This window comes from Perca fluviatilis, chromosome 18 (genome assembly GCF_010015445.1).
Source record: "Perca fluviatilis chromosome 18, GENO_Pfluv_1.0, whole genome shotgun sequence".
NCBI classification, from domain to species: domain Eukaryota; kingdom Metazoa; phylum Chordata; class Actinopteri; order Perciformes; family Percidae; genus Perca; species Perca fluviatilis.
The window spans coordinates 19,530,863-19,543,312 of NC_053129.1; the positions used below are offsets into that span (position 1 = coordinate 19,530,863).

The following is a 12,450-nucleotide window of genomic DNA, read 5'->3' on the forward strand; positions in this document are numbered from 1 at the left end:
GCTGTCAGTCCAGCTATTAGCAAAGGAGGAAGAGAGTGTATGTGTGGTTTAGAGAGAGAGAGAGACAGGGGAGAGAGAGGGGAAAGGACGCAAGAGTGTGTGTATGTTTTGGAATATGAGCATCAACAGGAGAGGCACCACAGATGGGAGACAAACTAGACATCATCTCCCGTTTAACAAGTCATTCTTCAAATTGTTTTTTTACAAGCCGGTATGTTTAGTGTGTGTGTGTGTGTGTGTGTGTGTCTGTGTGTCTGTGATATCTGCATTTCTGTGCGTCCTTGTCTCTATATGTATCTGCATACTCTGTTTGTTCTGCCCTGTATGACAATGCATGACCATGTCAGCACTGTTTGTGTCCATTTATGTGTTTGTTTGTTGGCTGCCTCATACCAGCTGCCTGTCCTGGGTATTATACCCCAGGGTATTATTTGTATTTGTATATATCGGACAGAGCCAGAGCCAGAATAGAAGGACAAGCACAGGAAGGAGTCTCTCTGTCTTCCCTTATACCCTTTCCTCCTTAATGAAGAAGACCAGAAGTTATTAACGCATGAGAGGGTTACAGCTAATCAAATGAATTGGCTTCCATGTGAGCACAGTTTATCTAACAGTCCAACCAGAAGAGCAGAAGGCATTGTGACTGAAGAAGTTATAGAGAGGAAAGAGAAGGGTAGTTGTGCAAGAAGATAAAACAAGATATTTTGTTCAATTACATCTTTATTTTATTTAATTTTTTCCTTTGACAGCAGCAAAAGGACACGGTGGAGAGCTACGGCCGCATTCCATGTTCATCCCGGGACAGTACTCCACCTTGGGCAGAGTTGGGAGCGTCAACTCAATGCTCCGACGTTCAGAGACCAGAGACTCTGGCTGCCAGACAGAAGAAGTAAAGATTGTACCCCCGTCCATGAGAAGAATCCGGGCTCAAAGAGGACAGGGAATTGCTGCTCAAATGGCTGGCATTTCTGCTTCCTCCTCAACAGGAAGTATATCCGTCTCGAGTAGTGACAGCTCTGGGATCTTGATGCTGCCACAGTTTAACAGAGACCCTTCCCGTTTTCACAGTCTGCCCCGACAGGGTGCTAGGGTGTCCCTCAGTGCTGACCCCATCTATAGCAGCACCCCCATCAAGCCAGAGGAGCAAACTACACCTCAAAGGCAAATTGGAAAGTTTCAGGTTGACGATACAGTGGTGCACATGAGACATGCCCCAAGGACAGGCACCCTGCCCAGGCCCAAGTCTCAGGAGGTGAGGGGGACACAGGCCAGTGATTGGGCTGGTGGTCCAGCATGTGTGGTCTCTCCACATGCTGCCTACTCCACCTCACTCATCCCTAATGCCACCATGTCAAGCTCCTCTGAGGTCATTACCCTCAACACCTCCGGTCAGCTCTCCCACTCCCCAGCCTCAGCTTACCCCACAGCTCGGCCGCTCAGTCTGGCTTCCTCCACCAGCACTGACCCCATGATCTCCAGTCCAACAGCCTTTACCCACAGCTCCACCTGCCCAGCTTTGGCCACTTCTACCCCCACTCATACACCAAAGGATGGTGGTCTGGTAGTCACAGCACCTGCTAGCGAGTCAGGGCACTCGGACAGCAGTATACACAGCCACAGCACCTTGGCCCCCACGCCACCATCCTGTCTGTCAGAGGAGCAGTGGATCTACGACACGCCAGAAAACGTGGTGGTTCCACAGCGCACTCTGACCTCCAGCTGCTCCACTCCTATAAACCAGCTGTATAGCAGCCTGGACCTCTCCTCCAGGACCACTACTGACTCCAGCTCCCTCTATTCCCAAGACAATGATGGATACTACACCTCCATGCACATGGACTCAGGCCTGCGCTCTCGCAGCCATGGCAGCGGGCATGGTGCAGCACCTGGACGGGCCACCCGGCACAGCATGTACGAGTGCCGTGAGATGGCCAATCAGGAAGACTCTGGAAGCTTGTACAGTGATCGCTCTCTGTCCCGCAGCATCTCCCTCCGCAAGGCCAAAAAGCCTCCGCTGCCCCCAGCTCGTACAGACTCTCTTAGACGCAAGACTTCTGTGAAAAAGCCCCTTGGAGGCGTTAGCGCCATCAGCGGTGCTAATGAGCCAAACAGAGCCATGCTTAATGAGACTCTAATTGCCAGCTTGCAGCAGAGCCTACAGATGGGGCTGAGAGGAGGGAAAGGAAAAGTGGCTTCACCTTCTTCACCTTCTCATAGCCCGAGCAGCGACTACGATGACCCTTGGGTGCTACGGCCACGCAGTCAGAGTAGCATCAGCGCAGGTAGCTCTGCAGCATCACTAGTAGCTAACGCCAACTGTGGCGGTGTGTCTAACGTTTACTCGCTATGCCACGTGACGCCTGCTCACAGTGACACCAGCAGCTTGCGCTCAGACTATGCTGATTCCTGGGGCTACTACATGGACTACCCTCGTAACCATGGAGACCAGAGGGCACAGACCCCACCGGCTCATGCCACCGATAACACGTCGGCTGGGGCTCACCCAGGAGAATTGCAAAATGGAGGTGAGCTTCTCAACAACAGTCAGGCCCCTGGAGCTCCAGGTCAGGAGGCAGGGGTGGCAGTGAAGCCCAAAATGTCCACCTCCTCACCAGACAGGGTGCATAGGCTGACCTCCCCATCTAGCGGCTACTCTAGTCAGTCCAACACCCCCACAGCTGGAACCCCAGTGCCCTCATTTGTCAGGTCCATGTCTCCCTCAGGCAGCCGGCCCAAGCCCAAAGTGCCCGAGAGAAAGTCATCTCTCCTCTCCTCTGTATCCCTGTCCTCCTCTTCCACCTCCCTTTCCTCCAACACCTCAGACTCACTTAAAAGCTCCGGACCTCCCCCTCCACCACCCCCACCCTTGCCCCTCTCCTCCTCCTCAGCTCCCACCACCCCTCTCAGCGCACCTCCACCCTTCCCTCCCCCTCTACCGCCATGTTCCAGTGCGGGCACTCCTCCGCCAGCTCCCCCATTACCAACCACTCCACAGGGTCCAAGTCTGAGCCCACCCCCTGCTTGCTCCTCCTCCCCAGAATTCCCTCCTCCTCCATCCCCTGAAATGCTAATCCACCCCAGTTCATCCTTCAATGGGAGCTTCAGTCCTCCCCCTCCACCTCCCCCTCCTGTCCCCTCCATGGGGCCCCCTCCACCTCCTCCGCTGCCTGCTTTTGTCCCACCTTCCTCCTCCCCATCCTTTGTGAAGGCAGTGAAAGATGCTCCGAAACCAGCTCTTTCCAGCCCTACAAATTCACCTAAGCCCCTCATCACCCCGTTTGCACTGCAGAGTGTTCAGCTCCGCTCTGTTAAACTGCCAGAGAAGGAAATTAATGGCAGTTCAGACCACACCAAAGCTCAGAAAACAGGGGTGGACCTCCTTCAGGGTCTAAAGCCTCTGGCCCTGGAGAAGTCTCACTCCACAGAGCATCCCACTGTGATACACCTGTCAAACTGCTCCCCAGAAGAAGATTCATGTTACTGCTCACCTTCACCTGTGTCAAAGCTCTTAGAAGAGTTGTCTTTTGACTGCAGTATCACAGATGACACGCCAGACAGTGCGGTCATGAATGGAGAAGCCAAGAATCAGAGTTACTTTCTCTTAAACGAAAAAGAAAAAGTTGAAGGACAGGACTCATTGCCCCCACAGAGCTCCCAAAGCTCTCCTTTCAAACAGAAGCCCCCAGTAGTCTCCAAGAAACCCAAAATCTCTTTTCTCCCACCATTTAGCCCCCAACCAATCAATGACCAGGTTCCATCGCAGCATGAGGATACAACCAGCCTGTCACAAACAGAAGACCAAGTAGATGCGCCGCAAAGACAAATAAAGAAAGACGAGAAAGAGCGTAAAAGTGAGCAACAGGAGGCCGAGGAAACTTCAGACAACTTGGAGCTTCTAGCAGAGAGCAGTGAAACATCCACAGTCACCCAGAACGAGTCCTACATTTCTGTTTCTGCTAGCCAGTCAAGTCTTGACCATGGACTGTGTACCGATGGAGAGGCTCATGAAGAGGAAGAGGAAGAGGAGGCGGAAGAGGAGGAGGAAGAGGAGGAGGAGGAGGAGGAGGAGGAGGAGGAGGGAGATGGAACAAGTAGCACGACTGGATCCATCAGCTCCAAGGAGGACGACACTGGTGAGTCTGACTGAAATAGATTTATATTTTTATCATCAAATCAAAGTTACACATATGCAGAACATGTGAAGAGAGAACACTAGTTTTTAAATGGTGTCACTCGAAAGTTTCATTTACTTATTAGTTAAGCTCATTACCATAATCCTGTATGGTTAGTAGTGATGCCGCTGCCTGCTGGCTGTGCGGCCAGCTCCTCAGGCAGCCGTAAAAAATCATTTTGCCCTCCGAAGCAAAGGATCCAAACTTGAAACCACAAGCTCTTAAAGGTTTGAAAACTGTGAAAATAGCGCAGGGTAGACGGCTTATCACTGGGACAGCACTGCTGCAGCTTCCTCAATCTGAATTCATCCTCTCTTACTCTCTCTTCTACATTTCATATGCAGAGATCTCTTGTGGCTACTGTCCCATCGTTTTTCCCTGCATTGCTCCCCCCAACACCCCCGCCCCCTTGCGCACACACACACACACACACACACAAACACACACACACACACACACACACACACACACACACACACACACACACACACAACTAAGCCTCTACTGTCTACTTGACTCCTTCACCATCCATCCTTATTTCAAAATATCCATTTTTGCCTTTTTCTCCTCTTTACTGTTAATCTCTGATCTTCAGTCTGTCCTACTCAGCCCCCTATCTTTCTGTCCTGCTCCCTATCTATCCCTTCTCTCTCTCTCTCTGAGCTAAGAGAGTTGGGCGGCGCAAGTGGTGTCCGGGGGGAGATGCTTTTCGTGTTTGGATGGAGAGGGGGGAGGGGCTCCATCATATCAGAGGGGAGGTGGAACAGATCTGGTAAGGGGATGGAGGGGAGGATGGGGAGAGCGTAAAGTGAGACTGCCTGCAGCGGCTCAGGGAGTCGCAGCGCAGACGTGAGCGTGGAGGTTGAGAGGAGGAGGAGGAGGAGAAAAGAAGCAGAACTAGAGGAGAAGAAAAGAGAGGAAATCTAGAGACCGAAGGAGAATGTAAGAAGACCGTCCAACGCCTCCCCTGTACCACTTCAGATTTCATAGACAGCCAGGTTAATGCCACAGGACGGTGGATTCCTGAGTGTGTTGTACTGAGGAAACCTGAAGTGTGTGTGTTTCCTCTCCTGTAACTTTGTGTATGTTACTCGTATGTTTCTCGGTCTCAGGTGAGGTGTTCTACTCCAGTACGGCTGAATCGTCGCCGGCCCCATCAGCTGACGGGGCCTCCGAGGAGAACATGGTAACCCCGACTCCCACGCGGCCCCGAACCACTGAGGACCTTTTTGCCGCCATTCACAGGTACCATGATGCATTTCTCTCTTTTACGCCTCTCTTCACTTGTTCATCTACTCCGCTCTTGACCTGCTTCAATTCCTGATATATAATTTATTACACTGAGCTTGTTTATTTTTCCTCTAGTACTTTGTCATTCTGTTTTCTGTTTGTTTTTTCTCTCTACCTTCCCCCTCTTTCTCTGTCTGCATCTCATTCCCTCTTTCTCACCCCCTCATAAACCACAATGTATTACCCTGAACTCCAAGCTCCTTCTCTCCCTTCAACCAATGATTTCTCTTTTTCCATCTCCATCCCCCCTCCTCTTCCTCTGCCCTCCACCTCAGTCATAACTTTACTTAGCGCTGTCCCATCTGCAAGCATACACGTCTGTCAAATAGCTGGTCTCTGGAGTCTCCCAGCCTAGAGTGGCTTTTTCTGTTCCTCGTCAGTGAAGAGGCTGATTCAAGACGCAAAATGAGTCAGTAGTCACATGTTTGTCAAGGCATCTGTGTTAGTGAAGTCACGTTAGCGCTGCTCATTCTCAGCAGGGAAAAAAAAAGGCAGTTGCTTCATCCATTATTTAACTACTCGACACCGTCGGGTCCTAATCTAGGTTAGAGGCCACCGGAGAGATTTGTCTTTCTCCCTCTCTCTGTTTCTATCTCTCTCTCTCTCTTGTACACACTGGTCTCTGACATATATTGCATACGTGCTTCACAGGGAGCACACATAAATTTCTCATGCAGCCCGCCAGTTTGTGTTTCACGGTCACGTGCAGTTGGCGTTCTCTTGAGCATCACAGGATTTCATTTCACGGGATTTTATTTCTGCTGGCGACAGATTGTCGATGTATTTATGGTACACACATCACATGCGCAAGTGCGATTTATTGTGCAGTTTAATTGGACGGCGGGATTGTGTAAGCGTGTGTGAGTAAACCTCACAGTGGACCTGTGTTTGTTTACCACTTGCGTTACTGCACTACTCCTTTATTGCACCACATTAGTATGAAAAATATAGAATCATTTTACAGATATTTGATAAGTGGGAAGTGATGATCGACTCCTGGCGGTGCTGTCAAAATGAAAGGAATCAAAAACTGCGAAGAATGAACTCAACTCGCATAATCACACAAACAAATTATTAGCTAATTTGCAAAAAAAAGTGTGGCTCTTATCATTTCATATTATATCTGTCATTAAATTAAAATCCATTTGAGATACATTGTTTTGAAATATTAAGAAATCAAATTATATGTTTGATTGTAGCCTTCACATTTTTGTGGTGACTTTCTTGCTGTCTCCCTAACTGTTCCTTCTTTACCTCTCAGACACATTTCCTCTCCCCTTCTCACCTGTGCAATACTGTTGTTTTCCACTCTGTCATTTCACCTCGTTCCCGCTCTTCTCCCTCTCTTTCTCTGGGAAAACGGAGAAATGCCTTTACAGCTGCAGCATAAAATACAACCTGCCTGGAGGGAGATCCTCCCAAACCAAGTACAGCCAAGAGAAAGAAATCGATCAAGCACTCCGAGATGTGTCTTAAATTGCAGCCTTGTTTACCTCTATAACTGAGATTGGTATCAGCGCCTCTCCAGTGTGGCCGTGTATTTGTGAATTCAACAAACGTTCAGTACAAACCGTGAGTTCAGTATGGAGCCGTCTTGGTTGACTGAGTTCAGGTGTGTGAGTATGCACGTGTGTATATGTGTGACAAAAGTCTTATGTAATGCTGATGTGGCAAGGGAGCTCGCAGGGGACGACGCTAGATGGAGGTTGAATTTAGGGCACAGACATATATTTTGCAGCCTTTCTAAAACAGAAAGCAGAATTAGATTCTCTCACAAACCATTTATACCCTCTAGTTCTCCCTCTTATTTGACCTTCACAAGTATATTCTATACAGGTTTTATGGAAGAATTTCTTTCTGTAGATCTAATCTGAGGATTAAGGATTTTGTCTCACTGTCTCCCTTCTCCTCTCTCCCTCCCTGTGCAGAGGGGGCATGCAGTGGGTGGTTGCATCCTTTCTAGAGAGGTGCGAAGTGGCAAGTAGCCCCTTCCCTTTGATTAGCAAGCCTTGTTTCTGCCATCGCGGTGATGCTACCTTTGGATTAGCAACTGTAGTCCCACAGTGCAACCCCGTGGACCACAGATTACTAAAACTGTTTCCTTGCTAGCCCTAATCCCCTGTATTCTGCCAGTTACAGCTTTATTGCTACGCTTTGTTGCAGGAGTTATAGACAGTGTAGGCTGATTGGTGCAGTCAACCACTCTGATACCCCCTGCTGAGAGGAGGCCGAATTGTCCTGTCTGATTAAAACTGCTTTGGGCACTTTTCCCAGTTTGTGTTTTTGATTAATTTCATTGTGCCGCGTCTGAGCTTTCCTGCAGAGTTGCAGTGTCTGCAGCTTTTCTTGTAAAAACTCATTGGATTTGTTTTAAACGAAAACTCTTCTTCTCATTGCCATCCCTATTTTTTTTTTTTTTTTTTTTTAGCATCCACGCCAGTCAGTGCTCCCCTTTATTTAACTTCTTTTTGTGCTGTGACACATGGTTGCTGGGGGCAGTGCTCGCATATGGCAAATTTGGGACAAAGATTTGAGCCGTGTAGGCCAAGTATTTTAAGTGCAAATGTTTTTCTTTTCTTTTTCAAAGCTATGACAACACAAGGCTGGGTTGGGCAGTCTACCAAAGGCTGCTTCCTGCTCAGTTAATATGATAATCCCATACGCTGCAGCCTAATTTCAAATTGAATAATTGGATTTGATGATCGTTTCCTGACAGAACTGCCCCCAACTCTTGCATTTCTTCTTGCTCTTCCATCAGTTCAACATTTAACTGCCCTTCACATTCCAAAACCCTGCTTGCACTCACTCACTCTGCACAATTTATTTAAGCATGTCATTAATTTGGTTATCCACATCTTACCCTAGGTCGAAGCGCAAGGTCCTGGGTCGCAAGGAGTCTGAGGAGGACAAGTCCCGGGCTGGGAGCCACCCACAGTCTCCCCCCGTCACCCCGACAGGCGGGTCCCCAGTGATGGTGTCCCCAGGGCCGGTGTCCTCCTTGCCTCGCCAGACAGGCTCCATCCAGCGCAACCTCCGCAAGTCCTCTACCAGCAGCGACACCTTCAAGGCCCTCCTCCTGAAGAAGGGTAGCCGCTCAGAAACCAGCTTCAGGATGTCGGCCGCTGAGATGCTTCGCTCCACTGACCCTCGCTCCCAGAGACCACACTCTGAGTCAGGGTTAGACTCGCCTGCTGCTTCACCCTCCTCACTGATGGCGCCGCACAGCCCCTGCACCTCCCCCGGCCGTGGTAAAAGGGCAACAGATGAGTGGAGCCGCTACGAGGCCTTGGCTCTGTCCTCACCAACTTCATCGTCCTTTACAATGAGCGGGTTAAAATACGGGCGCTCACGCACGCCGCCCTCTGCTGCCAGCAGCAAGTACAACGCACGCAGCCGAATCCTCAGCAGCCCAATGACAGTAATCTGTGAGCGAGAGGGGGAGCTGGCTGAGAGCGAGTACGGAGACACTGCAGAGAGTCTGTCCGGACCCACGGCTCAGACTCTCCCTGTGCTCAATAACTCCAATGGCACTTTATCTAAAGAGAGCAGAAGTTAAAGAGCAAAGACTGCCCCTTAGATACAGGGAGCGGAACTCACTCGTCATACCCAGGTAGGGGGCAGGAAGAGGAGCCAATAGACGGCCCTCTAGAGACACCTTCCTGAGCCCCACCCCCTCGGCGCTGCCTCTGAGGGAGTGGACATGTTGGGTCCTGATGTGAGGTCATAGGTTGCCCCATCATGGACCGGACTGAACTTAGTCTGAAGTGGAGAACTGGTTCTGCTGCAGCTTTTCAAAACTCCCATGATTCTCACTCTGTCCTTCGTTTGGTGACTCACCCTTTGTGTTAAAAGAATTGTGTTTCTTTAACGCCTGGTGTTCTTAGTTTGTTTTCCACTTGTTTTGCTGGTTTCTTTTTTATTAACTTTTATTTTGTCCTTAACACGCTGGAACCTTTCAGTTTCTTTGAAGGACAAGGTTAAAATGGTAAACTTAGGTGAATTGAAGGAATTGAAAAGTCACAAGTTGTAACTTTGCTGCTGTGGTGCTACGTAGCTTGGCAGTTGGCAAGAGTGAAATGTAGAGGCGTGCTGCACGCTCGCTTTGTGAATTTTCTCAGCTTCTGCTTCTCTTCTGTTGGCTCTGGAAAGTGTTTGAGAGTACCATGGTTTGCAAGGGTTGGCTTCAAACAGCCCATAATATTGTGAAACGAACTCGAGGGCAGGGAACAACAGACAGCTCCACCACTTCACAACTTCAGCTGCGGTTATGCCCAAGTTTTGCTTTCTGCTCTTAGGTCAGAGGTTAGTTGGCAGAGCTGGTATGTTCAGTGGTCCATAGGAAGTGCAGAGGGCTCAGTGCTGTCACCTAGTGATGGCCAGGAAGTAAATAACTGTCGAGTGTAAAAAAAAAAAAAACTCTAAACAGCACATTTACTTTATAAAAAGGCTCATAAAACCTCTATTAAATGAATTTTAGTTTATAGATTTTACACTGTGCGTAGGACTTTTTCTTTGTTTGTGACATAAAAACTATGTTTTAAAGATTGTTTTAATAAAGAAGTGATGTCATGATTTGTGTTCGGGAGTTAAGTATAAATCTATAAATGTAAAGGCAGAAATCAAATTAGAAGAAAAGCTTATTTTACTGTCCGCCGGGTCTTTTAGGGATCATGTTGGTTACCAAAGAGCTGAAAAGTTAACTGCTGGCCGTTAGCGTCTGACCATTTATCTGACACCCTGCATACGGTCCAGTCATTGCTAATTTAGCTGAAACCTACTAGAAGCTTTTAGGGCTTTAATGATTTCTATAATGCTATTAGGCTTTCTGCTAAGTTTAACCTTTTTGCAGTTTTATATGATTCTGTATGTAAATATATAGAGAAAGAAGTTTTAAGTAACATTTTGGCTTATTTTCAGAGACTGTACATTTTAATAGCCCTGTGTTTGCTGGAAAGGAGTGGTTTCCTTTTTGTAGATTATTTATTTTCACATAGCAGGGCTGCAAAAGGTGTCACAATCAACCAACAAGGTGATGGAGGCACAGGGAAGGGTTGGGAGGGCCACATTTACTACGCTGATCCACTAAGCCATTTTTCTTTTTAAAGGTGCTTCAGAGTAACAACAAAAATGCAATAATGTCAATATTTATGCTAAAGCCTTCTACTGCCCTTAATCTTGAGTCATGCAAAGCCCACGCTGGTGTTCACAGCTGAGTAAATGTGGTCCCTTTAGAGTCATAAACTGAGGTAACAGGCGTGAGACTTCATAACCTCCTAACAGCCATAACACCCTGTGGTTTAATCACCTGTGACCAAAGTGTGTGTCCCAGCTCCCGCGCCCCCCACCCCCCACCCATGATTGAGTACTTGGGCCCCCCGGGCTTGTGTCATGACAGGACGTCTCAATCGCAGAGAGCTTGTGAAAAGACCGGAGGACAGAAAGTAGTGGGAGTGGAGCTGCTAACGCTCTTGTGTATGTCTGTGTAATAAAAACAAGGTGATATTTAAAGTGCAGATTTCTGTGTCATTTGTGTGTGTGTGTGTGTGTGTGTGTGTGTGTGTGTGTGTGTGTGTGTGTGTGTTTGATTTACGGCCATCTGCCCACCCGGCACCCCAAATCACAGCCTCATTAGAGCTGTTGCCATGGCACCCACACTCGTCCATCATCTGGAAAGCTGCTCCACTGACCATCGTCTCCCCCCCCCCCTCCGCAAGGGTCATCAGTTATGTCTCCTTCTGAACATCCTATTAGGACACATACTGAATCACAGGCTCTGCCTATAATAGACTTTTCCGCTGACTGCAGAGTGAAGGTCTGACTTACAGTTTGTGGTCAACATTCCCTGCAGGTCCTCGCTGTCCTTTCAACGCCTCGGCATGTCAAGTGTTTTTTCCCAAGGGTAAAAAAAAACCTGATTGTCCTTTCAGTATTTACAATAAAGTCCCTCCACCTCCAATTCAGCAGAGTCACCTGCTCTCTGACGCTGTGTCCATCTGGCTGTCAGACAGGAATCAATACAAACCCCTCCCAGCCATAATCACACTATTGACACCTCAATGCTTTCCCTCCTCTCATATCAAGAGCCCCCCACACAGTGAAGTGACAAATGAGACAGAACCCCTGTATTGACTTGAACCCAGTGAAGAGTCCAGGAATAGAATAGTTATCGCCTGTGTTTTTAGTGCTTCAAGAGTCTTTATAAATGACTCAGCGTACTGCTCTAATTATTTAGTCATAACAAGGGAAATGCAATCGATCACATTTTTGTTTGTTTTTTGTTTAAGGCCTCATTATTGTTGTGAAAATAGAAAAGGTTCCTATTCACTTAACAAAGGACTGTTTCTGTGTATTTTGTTGTTGCATGTTTTGAATATATTTTACATGACTACAACTCATTTCCAAAGGATTTTTTTTTATTCACTTCCTCAGTCAATTTGTGCCAGAGACTCGACACTGCCTGATATAACTGTTCAGAAGGGGAAGGGGGCGAAAAAGATTTACATTTGGGCCACCAAAAATGTACTTTTGCCAACAGAATAAGGGGCTTGGTGGCCCATGTGGCCAGTGCTTAAAAGTATTAGTATCTATCCTGTATATTTACTATTGCTGTTTACTATAAAGCAAAGGTATTTCTATTCCGATTAATCAATGGAATAATGGGTAGAATACTCGATGACTAAAATAATGGATAGCTGCAGCCCTAGTAAATGGGACTGTTTGTGAGATGTTGCACTCACTGGCTATGGTGTCCGGTATCCGTTTTGCCCTAGACGAATTGATAATGAAAATAATCGTTAGTCTCAGCCTTAAACTTAGGGGTGTGTGTGTGCGTGTGAATGTCATTTCTGCTGAGCGTCTGAACACGATATTGGGAACAATTCTGCCACAAAAAAAAGAATGACTCAGCAGACATGGACATGAAACTGACGACGAGAGAGGGAGAAAAGGTGAGAGCGGATAAAGTGAGAAGTGAACTGTGGCGAGGATT

At 47.9% G+C, this 12,450-nt stretch overlaps 1 protein-coding gene across 16 annotated transcripts in view; it reads left to right on the top strand.

Annotated features, from left to right (window-relative positions):
• The window catches only part of nhsl1b (NHS-like 1b), a 112,238-nt gene extending 101,268 nt beyond the window's left edge, over window positions 1-10,970 (top strand). For 6 of the 16 annotated variants that reach the window (XM_039781568.1, XM_039781572.1, XM_039781578.1 and 3 more), the window contains exons 6-9: window positions 750-4,133; window positions 5,285-5,417; window positions 7,391-7,429; window positions 8,328-10,970. In XM_039781568.1, the coding sequence (XP_039637502.1) occupies window positions 750-4,133; window positions 5,285-5,417; window positions 7,391-7,429; window positions 8,328-9,018 (4,247 nt within the window). In that variant the 3' untranslated portion in view covers window positions 9,019-10,970. The other 10 variants (XM_039781569.1, XM_039781577.1, XR_005636890.1 and 7 more) reach the window with 9 other exon arrangements.
• Window positions 10,971-12,450: the final 1,480 nt, after the last annotated feature.